Source organism: Triticum aestivum, chromosome 1D (genome assembly GCF_018294505.1).
Source record: "Triticum aestivum cultivar Chinese Spring chromosome 1D, IWGSC CS RefSeq v2.1, whole genome shotgun sequence".
In the NCBI taxonomy this organism is placed as follows: Eukaryota; Viridiplantae; Streptophyta; class Magnoliopsida; order Poales; family Poaceae; genus Triticum; species Triticum aestivum.
In genome coordinates, this window is record NC_057796.1 from 184,438,944 (window position 1) to 184,463,049 (window position 24,106).

Here is a 24,106-nt window from a genome sequence, read left to right on the forward strand (position 1 = left end):
ATTTTATTTTGTTTTGTTTGTTGTTTTAATAAAATACTTAGAACTGAAAGTTTTTAAATAAAATAGAGTCCTCAAATAATTTCCAGGGAGGCTAAGTAAGCGGCATTCACATCCCATCAATGAAGCTCTTTTCTATGGAATTGCTCTAGTGCTTCAATTATATCTTTTTAGCACAGTGTGCTTTATTATTTTTGAAGAAATTCTCTCTTGCTTCACTTAAATTAATTTGAGAGAAAGAAATATTATGCTTATGATCTTCACTTATATTTGTTTGAGCTTATCAAAAGAAACACATGAAAATTAGTTCCAAAGTGATAGATATCCAAGAAGGATGTAATAAAAACTTTCATGAAGATCATTGGACAAAATAAACTTGATTCCTTGTAATAGTTTTGAGATATGATGATGTGATATGTGAGTCATGTTGATAAGTAACTATGCTTTAGTAATAATATTGGTGTTAAGGTTTGTGATTCCCTATGCAAGCATGAAAGTCAATAGTTGTGCAATGAAATTACATCCTACTTGTGGTGCATTATTCGGTGTTAATTATGCTCAATGCTCGCTTATGAGATTATTCGTTTCTTGGTTGGTCGCTTCTCAATCTTTTGCTAGCCTTCATTTTGCATTAAGTATGATCACTACTTGTGCATCCAAAATCCTTTATACTAGTTTTGCCACATGAGTCCACTATACCTACCTATATGCGGTATTCTTTTGCCGTTCTAAGCAAATTTGTATGTGCCATCTCTAATTTTCAAAATAAATTTCTCTTTTGTGTGCTCGTACCGCTCGTGAGACGGTGAGGGGTGGCCAATTTTTTCCATGCTAGATGTGTTATTCTCACGATGAGTGTTTATTCACTTGTCATTGCACGAGAGTAAGGTAAAGGTATTAGGGATGCCCAGTCCCGAAATGAAAAATGAATTACTTTATGTTGTCAAATAATAAATTCCTTGGAAAGTGTTGGTATGGAGGGCACCCGTGGATACGGTTAGCCATGGAAAGTGAAAGTATGGTGGAAAAAGGAATAAACTTTATTTTCTATTTGGGAACCGCCTATGATATATCTAGCATGGAAAGTGTTGGGAGCTCTAAGTCGTTTTTGTTAGTGGGAAAAGTATGCCTCTCAAAATGTTTTTATCTCTCAATTTTCGCTTTGAGCTATGGCACCTCTACAAATCCCTACTTCCCTCTGTGAAGGGCCTTTCTTTTACTTTATGCAATTTTTATTTTTGAATTTGAGTCTCCATCTTCTCTTATAAAAGCATCAACTAGGGGGCACTATGATCGTACTTGAGCATTGGGTGTAGCTAATATGCGAGTGTGTTTCATGAATGGATCAATGATTGAACATCATGGGCTAGGGATAGCTTATTTTAGCATTGATATTTTGAAAGACGTGGTTGCTTGTTGATATGCTTGAGTATCTAAATTATCATGTCAAAACTAGACTATTGCTTTAAACAATACAAAAGTCCAAATGTCCATGCTATAAAGAAAAGAATATGAGATGACATGTTAGGCGGCATTCCACATCAATTTTTTTTGTTTTTATCATTTACCTACTCGAGGACGAGCATGAATTAAGCTTGGGGATGCTGATACGTCTCCAACGTATCTATAATTTTGACTGTTCCATGCTGTTATATTATCATTCTTGGATGTTTTATAATCATTTTATAGTCATTTTATATCATTTTTTGGGACTAACCTATTGACATAGTGTCAAGTGCTAGTTGCTGTTTTTGCATGTTTTTTACATCGCATAAAATCAATATCAAACGGAGTCCAAACACCGCGAAACTTTTTGGAGATTTTTTATGGACCAGAACACCCAAGATGGGCTAGAGCAGCACCTCGGGGGTGCCCCGAGGAGGGCACAACCCACTAGGGCGCGCCAGGGGGCCTGGTGCGCCCAGATGGGTTGTGCCCACCTCGGTGGCCTCCCACACCCCCTCTTTGCACTACAAATTTCCAAATATTCCGGAACCCTTCGGGAAAACCAAGATCAGAAGTTCTGCCGCCGCAAGGCTCTGTAGCCACCGAAAACCAATCTAGACCCGTTCCGGCACCCTGCCAGAGGGGGAAATCATCTCCGGTGGCCATCTTCATCATCCCGGCGGCCACCACGATGAGGAGGGAGTAGTCCACCCTCGAGGCTGAGGGTTTGTACCAGTAGCTATGTGTTTAATCTCTCTCTCTCTATCTCGTGATCTATATCATGGGCTTTGTTAACATAGATGGATCATATGATGTTTCTCCCCTCTATACTCTTGTTGTGACGAATTGAATCTTTACCCTTTGAAGTTTTATCTTGTCGGATTGAATGTTCAGATATGAGAACACATGATGTATGTCTTGCGGTATGAATACTTGAGGTGACAATGGGGTATCATATTGATTTACTTGATGTATGTTATGGCACTCAACTTGTGGATTCCCAAGGTGACATTGGGGTAATTTATGCATAGGGGTTGATGCATGTTTTTATTATCTTTTCTCCGATAGAAACTTTGGGGTCCCCTTGTAGTTCTTTGTGTGGATGAGTATTATGAATTGAATTTGCTTTGGTGTTATTTTAGTACGAACTCTTGATTAGATCGATCGAAAAGAATAGCTTGCATTATTTTAGTACGAACTCTAGGATAGATTGATTGGAAAGAATAGCTTTGAGGTGGTTTCGTACCCTACAAACAATTTCTATCTTTTGTTCTCCGCTAATAGGAACTCGGTAGTGATTCTTTATTGCACTTTGAGGGATAATCATATGATCCAACTATGTTAGCATTGTTCAGAGATTGCACTAGCGAAAGTACGGACCCTAGGCCTTGTTTTCAAGCATTGCAATACCGTTTTTGTGCCCGTTTACTATTTGTTACCTTGCTGTTTTTATTTATTCAGATTATAAAAATACATCCATCAATATTACACTTTTATCACCATCTCTTCGCCAAACTAGTGCACCTATACAAATTGCCATTGTATTGGGTGTGTTAGGGACACAAGAGATTTCTTGTATTTGATTGCAGGGTTGTTTGAGAGAGACCATCTTCATCCTACGCCTCCCACGGATTGATAAACCTTAGGTCATCCACTTGAGGGAAAATTGATACTGTCCTACAAAACTCTGCGCTTGGAGGCCCAACACGTGTCTATAAGAATAAAGTTGCATAATAGACATCAATTCCCCATGTGGTATAATTCATCATTGAAGTTAAATCCTTATGTTTGCATCAGTGCATACAGATTCAGGAATGTGACATCTAAGTTGCATATCTTTCTATCCAAATTATGCCGAGCATCGAAGTGAATCCTAGCATCCCAAACAACATAATCCAAACTACAATGGATAACAAAATTGCACATTTTCAGTAAACCTAACCCTAGCCGAATCATGGCACAAAGGAGAGAGGAGAGGGCACTTACAGCACACACCCAATCCATGGGTCCAGTGATGGCTCGCGGTAGGGTTGGCCACCCATATCTCAGCCGGGCGCAGCCGTTGCTCCATGGACAGCGATGCCTCCATGCCCTCGTCGTCGTCGTTGTAGTAAGCTGAGGAACTGGAGCCCCCATCGTCGATTCCTCTGTGCGCATAGCTCCCGAGTCCGGGGAGGTCTCCGTACCCGCCCACAACACCGCCCGGAGTAGCCATCGACACATAATCGCGCGAGAAGAGGGAGAGGGAGAGGAGAGAACTGCTAGGGTTCGACCGAGCCAAGACCGACCGAGCCAGGCCGGTCCTAGTCAGCCGAGCGGCGCACCGGTTTGCTAGCTTGTCACCTAACAGGTAGGGCCGGGTTGTCAGATACAATGTCAATACGGCGTTATACGCCGCTTAGCCCGTATTGCAACGATTAGCCTCAATCTTGGTACTGACTTGCAAAAAAATCTGAATAGCGGTACTGATCAGTTACGGTTGCCCCAAATGTGGTACTTCCTTGCAATTAACTCCTGGTGATGTAGCGAGGCTTCAACCCTTCCTTCAACCAAGCATCTGTGGTGGTGCAAAGCGTGTTTTGGTTCCATGATCCAGTCACCGAGGCCTCATGGATGTACTTCTCTAGTTTCTCCTTCAGCAAGGAAAGCTCTAGGAACAAGTGATCCGTGTCACGAGACAACTAACATATAGAACATGATCAATGATCAAAGTGTATTTGGTAAAAGGGTCATTAACCATTCCTCGACAAAATTTCAACATGATACAAGGTTTTTGCTCAAAAAATGTTCAGCTGAATCGACCAAGCATGGATATAATGATCACATCTTATTGAAACATTATTATATCAACTTCTACACATTCAGTACTCTAAAAAGACACTAATAAAAACTTTAACAAATGAGAATTTGAAATTTCTATGTGTCAATAAGAAGCGTCTAAGACAACACATTAAAGAGTTGTGTCAATTTAGGCTCGATTCCATGCTGCAGGATCGGATGCGCATATGACGGCAGGCAGCTCCTATGCGGCCCTAGTGTCGCCTGCTCTTCCTTGTCGAGGCAGAATCAGGCTTAAGGAGTTGCAATGAGAAGGAGGGAACATGCATATAATCAAGTATTAACAAAAACAAGCATTGCAACAATATATAGGAAAACCACTTCATTCAACAACCACAAACTCACTTTCGTATGATTATGACTTTTAGTCTAGTAAATATTTCTTTACAGATTTTGGAATGTCAAGAGTATGGTTTACCCGAGAATATCAAACTAAATATCTTGCTTCACAGTACATGGGTTGCTAGAAGTAATCTTGCATGCACATTAGTTTTCCTCCTAAAATCAAGAAATTCGTATGCAGTCCTTAACTTCTTTCCTTCGGTGCATGCCTCAGTGAAATGTTGAGACCAGAACAAATATTACTAGTCAGTACTATTACACACATTACATGAGTTCTGTTACAGAACATGTGTTCTTGTATTATAGTAACAATTTCCTTTTGGATCACTAAAAAAAGAAGTGAAGCAACAAAAAAAAATTGCTCTCATTCACTTACATTCAGTGTACTGTATAAAAATGAAATGAAGAGCATTCACTGAGAAATCTGAAATGTCGATATATATCTACTACTACACAAGTATCTATCAGGTGATCAGAGGTCAAAACAATGATGGAAAAGTGATAAGAAGCTATTAAGACTATATTAAAGAGGCAGGGTTCAAAAAAAAGGTCCCTGGTAGTAATCAAAATCAAGATAGAAAGGGAGTGCACATTTGCAAAATTGTGCTAACTAAGTGCATGTGCAGACTAGATTGGAATATCCAAGTGGCAACAACCAATCTTAGAGAGCGGTGTAAATCTGAAATCCACCAAAGAATTGAAACGTCTCAAATGGAAAAGTTTACGAATCATTAGATGTGTTACGGACCCATGATGGGGTGCTCCTACCGGCCTTCATAATGCTCCTGCCAGCCTTCGTGATGGGGTTGGCGAACTGGAGTTTCACTTACACCATCCAAATACACATCTTCATCATATTAAAGCATGCAATACACAAAATGTTGTTCAAGGGAGTAGATCAGATATATGATTGGGTAGAATAGTTGAGAGCTCAGATTTGTTTTTGAAGGCCTGTAGGAAATAGTAAACACACTGGTCCAAACTCCATAAATGAAGCGGGCCTGAACCGTGGTGCATATGATGCCACTAATTAAAAATGACATCACCAAAATATAAAGAACAAAACACATAAACAATACTTGCTACTAAAAGCGGCAAGCTTGCATTAAAAGAGGAAACATTCAGAAACAACAATTATATGATGGTAGAAAATGAAAACCAAGCATCAGGGACAACTAAACCTGGACCAGAGATAAGTGGACATACACACACCCATCACAAGGTAGACTAATTCCAGTTTCTACTCCAATACTTGTTGGAAATATGCCCTAGAGGCAATAATAAATGGTTATTATTATATTTCTGTGTTCATGATAATAGTCTATTATTCATGCTATAATTGTATTGTCCGGAAATCGTAATACATGTGTGAATACATAGACCACAACCTGTCCCTAGTAAGCCTCTAGTTGACTAGCTCGTTGATCAACAGATAGTCATGGTTTCCTGACTATGGACATAGGATGCCACTGATAACGGGATCACATCATTAGGAGAATGATGTGATGGACAAGACCCAACCTAAGCATAGCATAAAAGATCGTGTAGTTTCGTTTGCTAGAGCTTTTCCAATGTCAAGTATCTTTTCCTTAGACCATGAGATCGTGCAACTCCCGGATACCGTAGGAGTGCTTTGGGTGTGCCAAACGTCACAACGTAACTGGGTGACTATAAAGGTGCATTACGGGTATCTCCGAAAGTGTCTGTTGGGTTGGCACGGATCAAGACTGGGATTTGTCACTCCGTGTAAACGGAGAGGTAACTCTGGGCCCACTCGGTAATGCATCATCATAATGAGCTCAATGTGACTAAGGCGTTAGTCACGGGATCATGCATTGCGGTACGAGTAAAGAGACTTGCCGGTAACGAGATTGAACAAGGTATTGGGATACCGACGATCGAATCTCGGGCAAGTAACATACCGATTGACAAAGGGAATTGCATACGGATTGATTGAATCCTCGACACCGTGGTTCACCCGATGATATCATCGTGGAACATGTGGGAGCCAACATGGGTATCCAGATCCCGCTGTTGGTTATTGACCGGAGAGGCGTCTCGGTCATGTCTGCATGTCTCCCGAACCCGTAGGGTCTACACACTTAAGGTCCGGTGACGCTAGGGTTGTAGAGATATATGTATGCGGAAACCCGAAAGTTGTTCGGAGTCCCGGATGAGATCCCGGACGTCACGAGAGGTTCCGGAATGGTCCGGAGGTGAAGAATTATATATAGGAAGTCCAGTTTTGGCCACCGGGAAAGTTTCGAGGGTTATCGGTATTGTACCGGGACCACCGGAAGGGTCCCGGGGGTCCACCGGGTGGGGGCCACCTGTCCCGGAGGGCCCCGTGGGCTGAAAGTGGAGGGGAACCAGCCCCTAGTGGGCTGGGGCGCCACCTTGGGCCTCCCCCCCATGCGCCTAGGGTTGGGAACCCTAGGGGGGGAGTTTCCCCTTGCCTTGGGGGGCAAGGCAACCCCTTCCCCCCTTGGCCGCCGCCCCCCCCTTGGAGATCCCATCTCCTAGGGCTGCGCACCCCCCTTGGGGGCCTATATAAAAGGGGGGGGAGGGAGGGCAGCACACTACAGCCTTTGGCGCCTCCCTCCTCCCCTGCAACACCTCTCTCTCTCGCGCAGAAGCTCGGCGAAGCCCTGCCGGAGAGCCGCTACATCCACCACCACGCCGTCGTGCTGTTGGATCTCCATCAACCTCTCCTCCCCCCTTGCTGGATCAAGAAAGGAGGAGACGTCGCTGCACCGTACGTGTGTTGAACGCGGAGGTGCCGTACGTTCGGCACTCGGTCATCGGTGATTTGGATCACGGCGAGTACGACTCCGTCATCCACGTTCATTGGAACGCTTCCGCTCGCGATCTACAACGGTATGTAGATGCACTCCCTTCCCCTCGTTGCTAGTAGACTCCATAGATGCATCTTGGTGAGCGTAGGAAAATTTTAAAATTATGCTACGATTCCCAACAATACTTTCCTAATAAGTATTTTGCTCCTCCATACTACATTTTCAGTTTAATGCATAGGCACCAAAATATACCTGTAATCAACACTGACATCATGGTCAGTAAAATTGATTGAGTACAACACCAAGTTGAGAAGAACAAACAAACTTCACTCATCATCTGCTGTTAATTTTTTAGCAAGTCAGCAAAGCATCTGAACATATCTCAACACTCCGAAATTAAAATTAACAGATCTGTAACATGCATGCTTGTGTATAACCATTCCGCAAACAATTTTTGCATCATGTCTTGATTTTTTTTTGTATCCATGCGCATACTTAGCAAGATTTAAGCTATAGCATTGTAAGCAAACTAGGTCTGAATCTTCCATCCCGAGGCATATAATTACAGCCTGACGAAGACGACACTGCTCTGTGGGAGTCTTCGTAAATTCAACTGGAACAAAGAAGAACATTATTAATCTTAGGGTGGCTACTGTCCCCTGGCCCAAGTGAAAGGATCGGTTTGGGAATTGGAAACATGGGTAGGTACCTTGATGGAGCTGGCCTGTTCGGAGGCTAGGGACGCCTTGGAGAAGACACCTTCCCGGTGAACACAGAAATTGTCAGGGGGGAAGGTCGGTTAGTGTAGTTTGTTGAGATAGGCCTTGAAATCTAGCATAATTAGTTGCCAAAACTAATTAGCAAAAAGTCATGTAAACACTTAAAAAGTTTAGTTGATCCTTCATGTTTTTAACGAGATAAAGCAGTGAACAATAGACATCCATGTGCCGGAACCGAGTGATGCCAATTGAATTAACATGAAATAAAATCGAATTAGGCTTATCAACTTTATTTTCCTATCGAATTTGAGATGACCTTAAGATACAATCTACTATGGCTGAGTTAGGCTTCTTGATTTAATTATTAGACTAAAACTGGTTAGCTGTAACGTTAGATATCCCTGACTCCTCTACAAAGTATGTTAGTACATCAAATCTAAGGAAACCCATGCTAGCATAAACAACATTAGTATTACTGGTAAACCATGAGATTATGTAAGCTGCACACGCACGGTGCTCAAAATTTGAACAACATTAGTATTTGGCGAGGCAGACGCCTTCTCTGTCCATTGACGAGGCCAGCAAGCTGTAGATGAAATATGTATCCAGCGGAATTGATGACGTGCTGCCATTCCAATTGGTGAAGAACCTGTCACCGAGGCCCAGATCCGCGTCGTGGTCAACACCGACATTGATGACTCTTCCTCCTGTTCGCCCAAAGAGTACATCCGCACGAGAGGCCCCTCTAGATGTGTGATCTGGGATGTGCTTCCCCTGGCCGCCATGCAGTCTAGTTCCCCTTAAGGCGCAGCCCGCGATGTGGACTGCCACCCCAGCCACCGCCGACAATTTGGATCGCCACTGTTTCGCTCATGTTGCTGCTCCTTGACGATTCTTTGGTGAAATCCATATACAAGAAAATCTGCTCTCCCGTGATTGACGGAATGCGGGATGACTTGAAGAACTTTGCCCGTCAAGGGGACGACGAGAGGTTGATCTAGCGGTCATGGGAATCGTGGTGGCGCATGACTTGAAGGATGGGGAGAGATATATTGTTTGCAGATGATGCAAAGGGATCAAGAGCAACTGTGCGGTATTTGGATCGGGAGGAGGTGGGATTGGATCGGGTGAATTTGACAGAGGGGCGCTGACATGAATAGGCCATGGCGCTCGGGTGAGATGATGCAGTCGAGGCAGCGGCGGCTGGTGAGGCTAGGGATTTGGAGGGCGGAAGGGAGGAGGGGAGCATGCGATGCTTTTCTCCACCGTTTTCTGTCCCGGGGGTAGGGAATCGGTTTCGACTGGGAGAACCAACGTGCTGGGAGGTGCGACGAAATAAAACCGAACGGAAATAAAACTGAAGTACCAGACTACCAACTGCTACATTAGAAATAGAGATTTGAAGAGGCGGAAGGAAGGAGGGGAGCGTGCGATGCTTTTCTCCACCGTTCTCTCTCTCGGGGGTGGGGAATCGGTTTCGACTAGAAAAACCAACATGATGATAGGTGCGACGAAATAAAGCCAAACAAAAATAAAACGGAAGTATTAGGCTAACAACTGCTACTACATTAGAAGTAGACATAATCACTCAATCCCACACGTAGCCGCCGCTGCCGCTCAGCGCACACTAATCGACACCACTTTCCTTAAACCCCCCTCCCTTTTCCGCGTCTTCACCATTTCCGCCCATCTCACATTCGCGATCACGTCGCCAAACTGAAACAACCAAGAGAGGAAATCTTTTCGAAACCCAAACCCTAGGTGCTCGCGGGGAGCGCCATGAAGATCCCGTTTGTGACCAAGTGGTCGCACCGATCCAGCGAGCCCGCGGGGCCGTCGAATTCGGCTGCAGCGCAGCAGCAGCAGCAGGCGCCATCGTCTCCATCGGCGCCGTCTCCTCCTCCTCCCGTGGCGTCGACAGAGGCGGTAGGGGATGAGTTCATTTTGCAGGAGGAAGAGTACCAGATGCAGCTGGCGTTGGCGCTATCAGCGTCGGCGTCGGGCGCCGAGGAAGCTGGGGATCCCGACGGGGAGCAGATCAGAAAGGCGAAGCTGATGAGCCTCGGGAAGGGCGACCCAGTCACCAACACCGATCGTGGTGGGGGAGACACCCCGGAGTCGCTCTCCCGCCGTTACAGGGTGAGTATCCAAATCCTGTTAATTCCTTCAGTAGAGTCGCTGGTGACTACAATCATTTTTGTATTAGAATATATTATCTCCTGGACGCATTAACACCAAACAAGGCCAATTTATCCCTTTCTAGGCAACCAATGCTTAACATTATCTGAGATAAGCATTTAGAAGGTAGGGTTCAGCTAATTGGATATCTTATTGCAGTTGTAACACTTCCATCGATAAATTCCAACATGTCAAGCAGAAAATTCAAAATTGAGTAAATATGAATTCTGCTTTGAAAAATGAACATAGAAATAAAGATTGCAGCATTGCTTGGTTGACCACACACATTCATTTGAGCAGACACTTGTAGTTGCATGATGATTACATGAATGAACGTATGTAGAGAGACAAAGACAACATGCTCACGGTGACATAAACATGCACACGAGGCAAAACAGCAGGCACGACAATGTGTCCATGCTTCCTTGAGAAAACTGCTTGTGTTGTTTTGTGTCCTTCAACCACGCAATGTTTATGTGTTGAACTCCCTCCCTTGCCATGCTTTTGACTTATAAACTGGACCTGGACTCATTTGTTACTGACCTTTTAGAAATCCTTTGGTCTTCATTCATGTTCTATCATCCATTTTGAGCATAATATGCCAAAGTGATATTATCATATAGAAATGGCTCACCTTGTCGGGGAAGTTTTGCAAACCACTAGGCAATATTTTGTGCTATCTTACAGGCATGATCTTCATTGCCAACTACCTGTTCATAGTCACAGGACACTTGATGAGCGGGTGTTGTTCACCTCTGATTTCTGTATATTTTGGTGCTAGCTTTGTTGATCTGTCCATTCTAACTATAATTTCTATTTTGTTTAGGACTATAACTTTCTTGATTACAATGAGAAAGTAATTGATGGATTCTACGACATATTTGGCCTCTCTGCGGAATCATCTGGGCAGGGCAAAATACCTTCACTGGCAGAGCTTCAGATGAGCATTGGGGATCTTGGATATGAAGTAATTGTGGTCGACTATAAATTTGATAATGCTCTGCAGGAGATGAAGGAAGTAGCAGAATGCTGCCTGTTGGGCTGTCCTGACATTACAGTATTGGTGCGACGAATAGCTGAAGTTGTTGCAGATCACATGGGTGGTCCAGTGATCGATGCAAATGAAATGATCACTAGGTGGTTGAGCAAAAGCATTGAGCAGAGGACATCACACCAGACAAGCCTTCTGCATATTGGCAGTATAGAGATAGGCTTGTCTCGCCATCGCGCCTTACTTTTCAAGGTCATCTCTCTCTCTCTCTCTCTCTCTGAGTGAAATGTTCCTTCTCCCAAAGTTACGGAAGACGTGTGGAGTGGCCACGACCAATTCTTCACTTGCTTCCTGGCTACTAACAGATGAAAATTCAACAAAAAAGCTTATGTTTTATCTTTTATGTAATAAACAAATTAAACCAGAAATTTAGCACTGTATGTTTATATCCATAAGCAATTTAGTAAGGATATTGGTCATTATGCTGCAAATTGTCGTATCTATGAACAGTTTATTTCCGCCACCTTCTGTGATGTTATTCCTTTGAGGCATCTTATGGATTAGACTGTGATACTGTCCCATGAATGATTACAGTGTCTACCTTTATTTAGAGTGAAGTGCACCATAGGCACCTAAACTTGCAAGAGTATCACTTGGATCTTGAAAATTTACATACATTTATGTCCCTAAACAAGTCGGTCATCAAGGTCCCACTCCAATTTGCTTGGATGGAGATAAGATTGTTAAGCTTCATGCACTAGCCAACGCAACCAAAAGTCCGAACTAATGGAAAGGGTAGGCAATCCACATATACACTTCAACAAAGATAATGCCTGGGTTAATCTTTATTGGTAATACTTAGCAAGCATATGCTGATATTTTAGCTTCGTCAGTGTGCCATTGCCATGCCATAAGTTATGACACACTTACAGTTTTTGGGATCTAGATATGCAACCTGCAAGCTCGTAAGTGATACATTAGTGCTTGCACAGTGACGAATGGTGCATTTTATCTTTTCTTTTCTTTGGTAAATAAGTTTGGAACCATATTGTTGATTTTAAGCAGAATTATGAAGTGACTTTGTTCACTTAGATTTTTATAAATGATTTGAACATTAGATAACCAAACCTGGTGAAGTAATGTAGGAATTTGTTTGCATAAGTGTGAACTCTCTTCCACATGGCTTGACAGCTAGCTCATGATCATGGAGCGTATTTGCTCATGTCTTACATTTATGTGTTATTGCAGATTCTTGCTGATATTGTTGGTATCCCTTGTAAGCTGGTTAAAGGGAGTCATTACACTGGTGTTGAAGATGACGCTATTAACATAATAAAGATGGATGACAAAAGGTATTTACATATTTAATAATCAATTATTAGTGGCTTTATCATTTGTGCCACCAGTTGTGTGCCACCACTCAGTTTTGCCACTAGGAAGTTTCACTGCTAAAAAATGCCATCATTCCGTTAGATGCGTGCTAACAAATGCCATCCTAAACTGTTACAGTCCGGCCCAAGGCTGTTGACCATGAAAATTGGCGAAAACTACTTGTCAGCCGCGCTGTCTCTCTATCTTACTATGAACTATTTGTCAGCCGCGCTGTCTCTCTATCTTACTATGTCGTGTGGGTCCTACTATCAGCCAACAGACAAAGAAATTAGTTGGAAAGTAATAGAAGAAAAAAATAGACGACACACGTCGAACCTAAAAGACCTCAGGTGTGCCTCATACAGAGGAATAAACCACTCAAACTGAAGCCAAGTTTTGTTTAGTCTAGGTAAGGCAATATCAGGTGAGAATAATCATGCTATGCATGAGAATAGGCATCGGAACTAACTACAACATTGTAGGGAGAAAGCATAGGATGTGTCGGAATGTTTGAGGTTTTGCTTGCCTGTTGGACCAGTAGCCTGGTACATGGTCAGTCCTTGCTCGTAGCTCACGTCATCTTCGGATCCTATCTGAGAAAAATCATAAACACTGAATCAGTGTTTTTAGTTGCTCATTGGCTTCAGAAGCGGTGTTTTTTTGGTTACCGTAGCAATCTGTTACCTTGACCACATATGCGGCGGTTCTGAGCAATTTACTCTTGGTGGTTTGAAGCTCGGGGTCGATTATACTTGTCTTTTTCGAAAAAGAGGATAACCCCCGGCCTCTGCATCAGAACGATGCATGCAGCCATATATTATTAATATTGCAAAAATCCAGCAGCCGAATGCCATCGACCTGGAAATATAGCGGAAAACAAACCCTGAGGCCGTATACCTTGCGACAGTAACTCCCCCAGATAGCCACTAACCCTATGATACAAGACACAACATAAACGAAAAATACACAACTCCTAGGCTACGCCTTCAAGAAGGAATCGCCGCACGTGCACCGATGATGGCGAGTCCACCACAAGGTTGAACTCCGGATTCTCATCCCCAAAGCCAAGCTTCAATCCACCACCTTCAGCAAGGACACGACACAAGAGCGTGATGACATAGCCTGATAAGAGATCTCGTGTTTCCACCGGAGTGCATAAACTCGTCGTTGAAGCTGTTTGTACCATCCGTCCATATCCGTCTACCGACGCCTTGATAGCGGATACCTTTGGAGGAGACAACAGAAGACAAAGACGTCCCATACCGCATGCCTCCCGCTACTGTCGCACCACCTTCGATCCAACAACAATAGGCTAAACATGACACCTCTACCAAAGCCACCGTGCATCACCTGGCGGAAGCAGGCATGACCTTACGTCTCCGTATAAGACGTCGTGCGTAGCATCCGCCGGCAGCGCATCCACCGGTGGCTTCACCTACCGAAGACAGGCACCGCTCGACAACTCTGAAAGAGGCACGCGTGTCATCTGCCGAGCCGCATCGAACCCGATCTGTTGATGGAAGGGACGTCGAATACTGCCACCGTCGCGCCAGCCGCTGTCGTCGCGCATACAATGGCAACCGCCGTCGCGATCCCGCATCAAGCGCCGTCGACGCCAGAGGAAGCTTCGGCCGCCACACACGTTCTGCGACGAGCCCGGACACGAGATCCCAAGATCCGCTGCCATCGGCCCCGCCACAAGCACTCACCACCTGCCCCGTCATCCCCGACGGAGGGGACGCCGCCACCACCATGGCCGGATCCGGGCTAGCCGTCGCTGTTGCCACGTCAAGACAGGATCCGGGCTGGACGCCGACGCCGCCACCGCCACCGCCACCGGCCACACCCAACTCCACCTCCATCCTCTAGCCACGCCTAGCCGAACGCCACACCATGCCCAGCCGATCTCCACCTGCGCCGCCGCCGGGAGCCGCTGCTTCACCGTGCCTTCGATCAGCATGATGCCATCGCCGAAGCCGTCGCCCCGCGCCGCGCGACATCGAGCGAGGAGAAGGGAGATCCCCGCTGCCGCCTACGCTGACCAGATCGGCGGCGCGCACCGGCGGCGGCGAGGGAGGGGGCTGGAGGAGGAGGACTAGCCCCGACGGCGGCTAGGGTTCGTCCCCTTGGTCGCTCGCGGGAGCGACGTGAGGCGGTACGCGAGGGGCTCGAGGGGGGTACTTGTGGAGGTTCGGGTCTTCGAGTGAGGCGGCGACGATGGCAGGGTTTCGGATTTGGGAAGAACGTGGCGATCCAACGATGGTGATTGGTGAAGCGGGCAGTGGCAGCCGGGCCTACGTCATGGCAACGGAGGTGTTGCTCGCTGGAAGAGGGCGGCAGGGGCGTGAAGCTACTGTTGCAGACGAAGGGGAGGTCCGGCTTGTCGAGTTGTGGTGGTGGTGCATGGGACAGTGGGAGGCGACAAGGCTCAGTCGAGGAGGGCCGGTGCTGTTTGAGGTGGAGGATCCATGGCCGGTGTCGGTTGGAGGACACATAGGGAGGGTCGGCGCCGGTGGCTGGACGGCCAAGCTCGGGCATGGCGCTTGGCCTGTCGAGAAAGGAGAGAGGCAGGGCACGGTGACCAGTGGCGGATGGGGAGCCGAGTGGCGGAGGCAATGGTGCGGTGCAACCGGCTTGGGCAAGCAGAGAAAAACGAGGAAAGGAGCGAGAGGGAATGGAGGCGGATGCATCGGGGAAGGGCGGGATGGTCCGGCCTACTGTGCGTCCGTGAGCTAAACTGTGCCTAGGCGTCAGACAACTAAAAAGCGCCCAAATGGGCTGTCCGTGAACAGTGACAAGAAATCCCCCCCACACCCCTGCCCCCCCATTTCTTTTCAGAAATAATAGGATAGGACTGGAATGGTCAAGATCAGTGCCAAGTAGACACACAAGGATCAGGGGGAGAATGTTAGCAGTAATCTTTGTGTTATTTTTAATGCTCCTTCCGTACCAAAATATAAGACGATTTTGCAGTTCAATTGCTTAGCTAGGAGCATAACTGCAAAATCGTCTTATATTTTGGTACGGAAGGAGCATTTACTTAGCTAGGGAGTAGTAGTAGGTCAGTTGGAGCATCCTTAGTAAGTACTCCCTCCGTTCTGAATTACTTGTCGCAGAAATGGATGTATCTAGATACATCCATTTCTACGACAAGTAATTCCGAACGGAGGGAGTAGGTCAGTGTATGCATCTAGCAGCTACTACATCCGTTCGGGTTTATAGAGCCCCTGAGCCACCAAACAGCGTCCGGATTTACTAGGCCGCATGCAAGTAATTCACGGGAGTTGTTAACTAAGCCTAATTAATGGACGCCCTCGTTTCTCTCTTCCAGCCAATGCATGCAGTAACCACACAAGAGGATTGGGCATGCATGTGGGCCTCAGACAGAAACCTAGGGGACGCAAGCGGCCGCCCCAATTTTCTAGCGATTAATGCGATGCTCTCTTTCCATGAGTGCTCCATGCTGGTTGGTTGTTGCCACGACCGATACTTTGCCTTGGTCCTGCTGCTTTGGCTCTCAGGACCTATAAACCAGGATGGAGGTAGTAGTAGTCAATTTGGCCTTTGCATGTAATAGCAGCTGCTAGAGCTGCATGGCTGGTTTAGCATTAGGAACCGACTTCCCCATGTACTATATATAAGACCTGAGGGCAGCAGTACAAGCCACAGCTTCAGAAATCAAACTATCCTGTGTTCAGCCCCAGCTCCCCTCTACTTCTATACTTCAGCCTATTTCTAACACAATGCACAATATACACAAAACATAGACATTCTCATTTGTTTTGGAATATTCCGTGCTTTAACTTCATATTTTTTTCCAACATAACATCTTCCTAAAGTGCCTTCTCAGATGTAGTATTTAGCCGCTATTCTTTTATATTTATCTTGAGTTTTGTAGTATATATCACAGTCATCGAATATTCTTTAGCTATAACTTGATTTTCAACGATATGAATGATAGGAATCAAATCTACACTTCATACTTATGCAAATATGACTCTTGAATATGGACGTTAGCCTATTATAATAAGTTATATCAATATTTGCTTATCGTAACTCGCGAGGCACGTGTAACTTACTAGTTATTAATAGTTCATAGGACTAGATTCTGAGTGTCAAAATAACGCATGAATAACCATTCACCCCTATTGTGAACATTAAGCTTTAGTTTAATTGTCAGTTGCTTCTGCTGATTTGTTGTCTGTATTTGCAGGGAGTTTTTGGTGGATGTTATGGCTGCTCCAGGGACTCTCATTCCAGCAGATGTCTTTAATTCAAAGGGTACTCCATTCAAATTCAGTCAAACATTGGGTCAGAATCAGGTGGTGGAGTCAGCAAGTAACATCGAAGATGACCCAGTTGCATTACAGTTAGAGCATAAACGTAACCAAGGGCATATGTTTGCCAATAATAATCGGATCTCAGACAATCTATCAAGCTATGAGAATACAGTGACCGCTGGAAGTAGTGCTAGTGAACCTGGGACATTGGACCCTAGGATGCAATTAGGTAAAACATCAACTTTGGCTAGTGCTCCTTCCAAGCAGAAGAAGAATCTGCAATTGATTCCAGACTCTCATGAAACTGAAGAGTCCCGAAAACTATTTGCGGAGTTTGATCCTTTCAATGCTACTAAATCTGGGAAAAGCTCATTGGTATTCAAGGGATTAAATAATATAAACAATGAGTTCCAAAGGCGTAGAGAGAATGTAGTCCCACCATCTGCAAGATCTCAACAGCCATTGGTGATGAAAAACTGGTCTGCTTGCAATGACATTTCCAACAAGCAATACAATGTTGCTGATGGGTCAGTTCCTCGGAGAAATGCCACTGACAATGCATCGTCATCTCAGTTGGCGTTGTCAACTGCAAAGCATTACAATTCCAATGTTAGAGAGCTAAACGATAGAGTGTATGCAGCACCTGCTCGTAATTATGACAACAGGATAGTTGGTACCTCGGCTATGGCCAAAGCATCGACTGGAGAGTGCCTTGACAGATCACAGGTGCCACCTGGTCTTTATTATGACAAGATGCTTGGTACCTCTTCTATGAATGCAGCTTCTACATCTGGAATCGGGAAAGTCGCAGAAAAGGACCCTCATAATGATCCGGGAAAAGGTCCCATCTATTCTAGATTTGATGGTGAACTTTCTAAAAATGCTCAAGGATTTACTCCTGAAAGGGATGAGCACAAGGAAAATTGTGGCAGTCATGACCACAAAATGTTACATCCTGATCCAAGAAAGTCCCCTCTTGACAGATTCTTGGACAGGCCAAGGCAGAACATAGAATGTGTTTCTCCATCCCAAGTTGGATCAAATAAGGCTGACATGGTGTTGGATGAAGTGTCTGAATGTGAAATCCTTTGGGAAGATCTTGTAATCGATGAAAGAATTGGCATAGGTACATAAATCCATTTTGATCTATCGTCTAGTTATATTTTCACTTATTGAGTCGAATGTAGGTTGCGGGGTCACTTGCCATACAAATTGACAAGGAGTTTGCACTGAGCACAAAAACATACTCTAAATTTCTTGTACTGTAAAATCATAAGCATGTATAATCCTTTTGTCTGTTGCGTGATATGAACCATTTTGTTCCTATGTTGTATCATATGGCGACTAAAGGAGCATTTCTTGCAAATTTTAGGTTCATATGGAGAAGTCTACCATGCTGATTGGAATGGAACTGTAAGTAGTTATTCTTGTTTAACATTATTGGAAGATACCGTTGAGCTTAGTGCACCAAAGCTCATTTACAAGCATTATCAACTGATTACATAGCTGAAAAGTAACATACAGATAACCTTTCAAAGCATGGTCTGTTCTGCTATTTCTTCTGATTGGGTCTGCTTATCATGATGGTAAATTTGATGTTTTTTAATATACAGGAAGTAGCTGTAAAGAAGTTCTTGGATCAAGAGTTCTATGGTGATGCTTTAGAGGAATTTCGTTGTGAAGTAGGTGAACGATGATGCTTTTTATAACCAATACTTTCCTGAAAATCGAACTTCTACTGTCATTTGATTTCACTTTTTTCGAAACCTTTGCTAATCCAGATATCTTTTCATTTAATAGGTGAGGATTATGCGTCGGCTCCGTCATCCAAATATTGTTCTCTTTATGGGTGCAGTAACACGGCCTCCACACTTATCTATTGTATCAGAATATCTTCCAAGGTATTGAAAGTTTGTGTTTTACATATGAGCTAGGACATAACATGTGTAGTCATTTAGCTTGGTCAAGACAACAGGGCACCAGTTATAGTGGGTACTGATGCAACAATGCAAATACTGCATGCATGTTTAAAACTTTGAATGAGAGAATGCTGAATATGATGCATGTAATGAATGAGATAACATTATGGGCGCCCAGCTTTACATTAATGTATGTATATGTACTCTGGCCGTTGACTAAAGGTAGGAGATGTTTAATGCACAGCTGATAAATTGAGAATGTTATGAGAGAAGAGTACCCTCCCGTAGTTTCTTTGGAACAGAGACAGAGAGGGAATACATTGTGTGTTAGTGTGTGCCTGTGTGGTGATGAATAAATAAAGGGAGAGAAGATAAATAGTTGCATGGTGTGAAAAATATCACTGTACATGCATAGTTGCACACACGAAATGGTGTAACTACTTTACGATTTTACATCATTCCATGGGCTATGTAAATGTACTGAAAATTTCCACAAAATAATGTTCAGTTATGCACTATGTCACTTTCATAATATGTGAAGCTTTTGATTAATGTGCATATAAGCAATATTTTTCATGTCGAAGTACACGGAAGGACCCTTAAGTAGTATCTCAAGCACGTAAAAATGTGTAATAAAGTAGGGGGCATTGTAGGTTTGATAGGGGCATTTTGAATTTTATTTGGGTATTTTGGGAGAGATCTTGTGAATAAGACTTAGAAGTACCAAGTATTGTGGAACAGACAGTTTATGAGTCGAACCTATTATTACCATTCCATTCAACACTTATGTTTTGGCCGGTGATGAATCAAACAGTTCCCATTTCAACATTGACATTTATCTAACTGTTATTTTCTTTCAGGGGAAGCTTATATAAGATTATTCATCGCCCTAATTGCCAAATCGACGAGAAGCGTAGGATTAAAATGGCCCTTGATGTGGTAATGGTGAAACTTGGATGTTATAGTTCATGCTTATTTCCATGTGTATGTCCATATTATGATTATGCTCTCTCTGTAGGCCAGAGGCATGAATTGTCTTCATACCAGTGTACCAACAATTGTTCACCGGGATCTAAAATCACCAAACTTGCTGGTTGACGATAATTGGACTGTGAAGGTATCTACCTGCTTCAGGACCAAAGCATGAACTCTTATTCCTTCAGTTTCTAGATAGTTGTTACTGTTAGCTAACAAAGTACATGCACACAGGTCTGTGATTTCGGACTTTCACGTCTGAAGCACAGTACATTTTTGTCATCAAAATCCACTGCCGGGACTGTAAGTAATTGATAATCATTGTGGAATGACTTCTGTATATTAGTTCTTACAGAAACTTAAATTGATCCTCTGTTAAAATTTGTCGTTTCCCTGATACCAGCCTGAGTGGATGGCGCCAGAGGTTTTGCGGAATGAGCAATCCAATGAGAAGTAAGTGATCTTTGAGGTCTTTCTCAAATACTTATATTTGCGAGCTTTTAATATTTTCACAAATTCCGTATGCATTGCTCGAGTTTAGCCTAGATAAAATCTCAGTTCGACCTAAATAAGCTTAATGCTAAATTCTGTATGTGCTATGTATAGCCTTTGTTGGTCAACTGCTGGTCATGTTCATAGCTGTGATTTGTCATGCAAGTACATCGCTATCTTTCTGAAACATGCTATTTGTGGCTCCTCACGATATTCCAAATTCCACAACTCTGCATGTCTAAGTCTCTCTTCTCCATTCATTATAGTACAAGTTGTGATAGAGAGATGGATGGTTATTATGTACTCCCTCCGTTCCTAAATATTAGTCTTTTTAGAGATTCCAATACGGACTACATACGGAGCAAAATGAGTGTATATTTAGGAACGGAGGGAGTAGGTAACTAGGTACTGTGGATTATGAGGTGTATTGCTAAGTTTGGTGAGGTATTTTGTGATCTAAGTTTAGTTGCATGTACCATGTAGCATTTTTAGATTTATTTGCTTCATTGTTACATCACTTGTATCCTGTCATGGCGTCAGGCTGTTGTCTAGAAGCTGAAAACTTGTCATGTGAGATCACCTGTTCCCCAGTTGACCGTTTGAGGGGCTCTAGCCAGTTGGCCATGGACTGAACATGTCATGCCTTCGAATGATCTGATCTTTGTAAAACATTGTACCCCCCCCCCCCCCCCCCCCCCCCAAAAGAGCACAGAACTATGTGTGACCGAACATCAACTGTGAAGTACCTGTATGAATAAGAACTGCTATTATATGTGTTAGAACTCGGATATGTGTGAAAATTCAGCTTAATATCTATACTGGCCATTATTTCTCTTTGCACACTTGCAAACATCACATTTATAACTACACTCATTCTTGAAAGTTTTACAGGTGTGATATTTACAGCTTTGGTGTTATCCTGTGGGAGCTAGCAACACTAAGAAAGCCATGGCATGGGATGAACCAAATGCAAGTTGTGGGCGCAGTTGGCTTCCAGGACCGACGGCTTGACATTCCAAAAGAAGTTGATCCTATAGTTGCATCAATTATACGTGATTGCTGGCAGAAGTAAGTTTTCTCAGTATAAGCTAAGTTCTTTTCTTTAGAGAAAAATCTTTACATGCAAACTTACACGTGTTTCTCTACCATCATTTTTATTTGCCAGGGATCCAAACTTGCGTCCTTCTTTCATCCAATTAACTAGCTACCTGAAGACATTGCAAAGGCTTGTAATCCCTTCACATCAGGAGACGGCGAGCAACCATGTACCCTATGAAATATCTTTATATCGGTGAACCGCACATCTCTACCCCGGGGTTGTCATCCACCAAGTGTGAATAAGCAGTAATTATGATTTTGTCACCATATTCGGGTCCAGTAGTCTGCAAATGCATGGCTTCATTGAGAGCCCCAGTCCCAGTCTAGATAGCATTCACCCCGCTGTTGCAAGCAAAAGCTCTGCTGCGGGGTATGTACAGTACATATAGGCGGATAAGGTGAAACAGCAAGAGGAGAAAACCATACTGTTCTACATTTAAGTGGAACTGTGGATTGTGGAGTGACAGGGAGAGGGAAATGTGTAACTGTGGGACGAGTTAGTTGCATCACAAATAAGCTGGCAATCTGGAGCAGTGTGCATTGCGTGGTTGATTCCTTTCTGCCATACTGAAATAAAGGTCACTCCAGTTTGTGTTTTGGTTGGAAAGATACCAAGTAGTAGTAGTTGAAAATAAAAATACTCAATTTGATTCGTTGAGGCTGTGCATTTAGTTAAAATTTGTTTCAAACAGCTGTTTATGTTTGATAATTCCTGAAATTCACATGTTTTGCATATTTTTCAATGCCATTCGAGGGTAATTGCATTGCAAGAATTCAGATAGTTTAGTGTACAACATTTTCCCACAGTTCTGGACAGTAATATTGTAAGGTACTGCGTAACAGTACCTATTCATCCTCTCACTCATGAAGAGAATAAATTGCCAAGAGTATTAACTGCGCGTGTCTGTCTCCCAAGGGATATCAAACTGTATGATTCAAACGTACCTGCAACAAGTTAAGTAAATGTGATTAGGTTTAGGGAACCCTAACCGTAGGGTGGGTAATTGTTGCAAATCAGCAAATGAATGAATAGACTATAAATGTGAGACAATGGAGTGGTTGCGGGTCCGCACTATAGTATTGTGGACAGAAATTATACACAAATATGAGTAGGACATTAAGAAGACAGAGCACCATGAAGGCTTTTATTTTGAAAAATTCAAAATTAAAAGTTTATTATCAGAAAATGCTGAAAAGAAGTACACATGTATGCAAGAATGTAATGTGTGTAAAAAAATCAGGATGAAATACCTTAAATTGCGAGCTGCAAAAAAAATGTCATGGACTTTTGAGGATCAACAGTACACATGCTAAAAAGCCTGAGATGTCTTTCTTTTTGCTCTCATTTTAGCGTATCTCATTCAGGATGAAAATTTGTACATATGTACATTACATATCTAGATATGTGTATTTATTTTCAGATTTTTTTGAAACTGAAAATTTTCAATTTTAAACCTTTCAAATTAAGCCCTTCATAGAGCTCGGTCTCTATTTGGGCCCACAAAAACACACTACTGCATAGATCCCCAAGTGCGTGTTCGGCATTAGTGTTGGTAAGTGTAGGATTGGTGAGCACCTATGCAATACTCGTAGCAACACACAACTGTTGTGGTTCATCATCAACGAAGGTAGTAGCACCCGAGATGGTTGGAAGGAGAATAGGCGGTGCCACCGCATCTAAGCACATGCGAGGAACATCTTTATCGGTATTTTGAGAACAAAAATTCTACTCTCTTAGGATGTTCTTTAGGATACAAGTGTTCTTGAGTAAAAGAACCTCCTCTAGTACAAACATAAGCATCAGACTTTCTAACATATCTTGCCATATCACGCAATAAATCTTGTTGAGCACTCATCACTTGTTTAAGTTGAACTTGTATCATATCACAATGTTTAATAATACCTTTAACATCCTGAGAGGTTCTCTCAAGATCTTGTAAATATTTAATAGCCATAAAATTATTATTCAACTGCATTTGCATGTCCATATTAGATTGATGTTGTTTAATCACAAAGTTATCAATTTCATCAAGCATAAATCAGGAGGTCTAGGATAAATAATATCACCTTCATCAAATTTATATAGAAAATGTACCTCAACCATAGGACTATGAGTAATAGGCTCACATGATTTTTCAATAGGAGGTAAAATTTTAACTTCTTCAACCTTGATACTTTTCTCCCTAGCGCACTTCTTTGCTTCTTTCATATCTTCTCAACATAAGAAAAGCACACCTCTCTTCTTTTGAAGAGGTGAATGTTCAGGTTCAGTTTCAGAGATAATCCAATCACTATTATTCTTTGTTATATTTCCAATAATTCCATGGCTTCTTTTAATGCCTTTCCCCTGAGAACATTCCCTGCACAACTATCTAGGTATGTCCTAAACTCGGAGGTTAGTCCATCATAAAATATATCAAGTAATTCTTTTTCCTTAAGAGGATGGTTGGGAACATTGCTTACAAGTATACAAAAAGCTCCCCCAAGCTTGAGGGTCTCTTCCTCAATTTGAGTGAAATTATGAATAGCATGAAAAGCTGCCAATCTCATATGCAAAGGATACCATTTATCTATGAAAGTAGTAAAGAAATCCTGTGGAGTAGTGAAACTCTCAGGTTTTAAACTATCATACCACTCCTTACCATTATATTTCAATCAAAAAGGG

The 24,106-nt window shown here is 43.1% G+C and overlaps 1 protein-coding gene across 2 annotated transcripts; it reads left to right on the forward strand.

The window, feature by feature from the left end:
* Positions 1-9,807: 9,807 nt before the first annotated feature.
* On the forward strand, positions 9,808-22,093 carry LOC123180892 (serine/threonine-protein kinase EDR1). Of its 2 annotated transcripts, none has more exons than XR_006491376.1 (13): positions 9,808-10,276; positions 11,142-11,558; positions 12,555-12,658; positions 16,891-18,083; positions 18,330-18,370; positions 18,571-18,639; positions 18,758-18,858; positions 19,737-19,815; positions 19,895-19,993; positions 20,086-20,154; positions 20,255-20,304; positions 21,227-21,411; positions 21,509-22,093. XR_006491376.1 is itself a non-coding variant. In XM_044593077.1 (13 exons), the coding sequence occupies exons 1-13, from the start codon at positions 9,917-9,919 to the stop codon at positions 21,636-21,638; spliced, it is 2,889 nt and encodes a 962-aa protein (XP_044449012.1). In that variant the 5' UTR covers positions 9,808-9,916; the 3' UTR covers positions 21,639-22,093. The 2 variants fall into 2 exon arrangements, 1 of the variants encoding a protein (XP_044449012.1); XM_044593077.1 differs by having other exon boundaries at positions 21,235-21,411.
* Positions 22,094-24,106: the final 2,013 nt, after the last annotated feature.

Excerpts from the sequence above, each read along its gene's own strand:
- LOC123180892 (XM_044593077.1), top strand. The coding sequence starts at position 9,917 with ATGAAGATCCCGTTTGTGACCAAGTGGTCGCACCGATCCAGCGAGCCC. Across the intron at positions 10,277-11,141 it reads CGCTCTCCCGCCGTTACAGG|GACTATAACTTTCTTGATTA; the intron begins GTGAGTATCCAA and ends TATTTTGTTTAG. Across the intron at positions 18,371-18,570 it reads ATGCTGATTGGAATGGAACT|GAAGTAGCTGTAAAGAAGTT; the intron begins GTAAGTAGTTAT and ends TTTAATATACAG.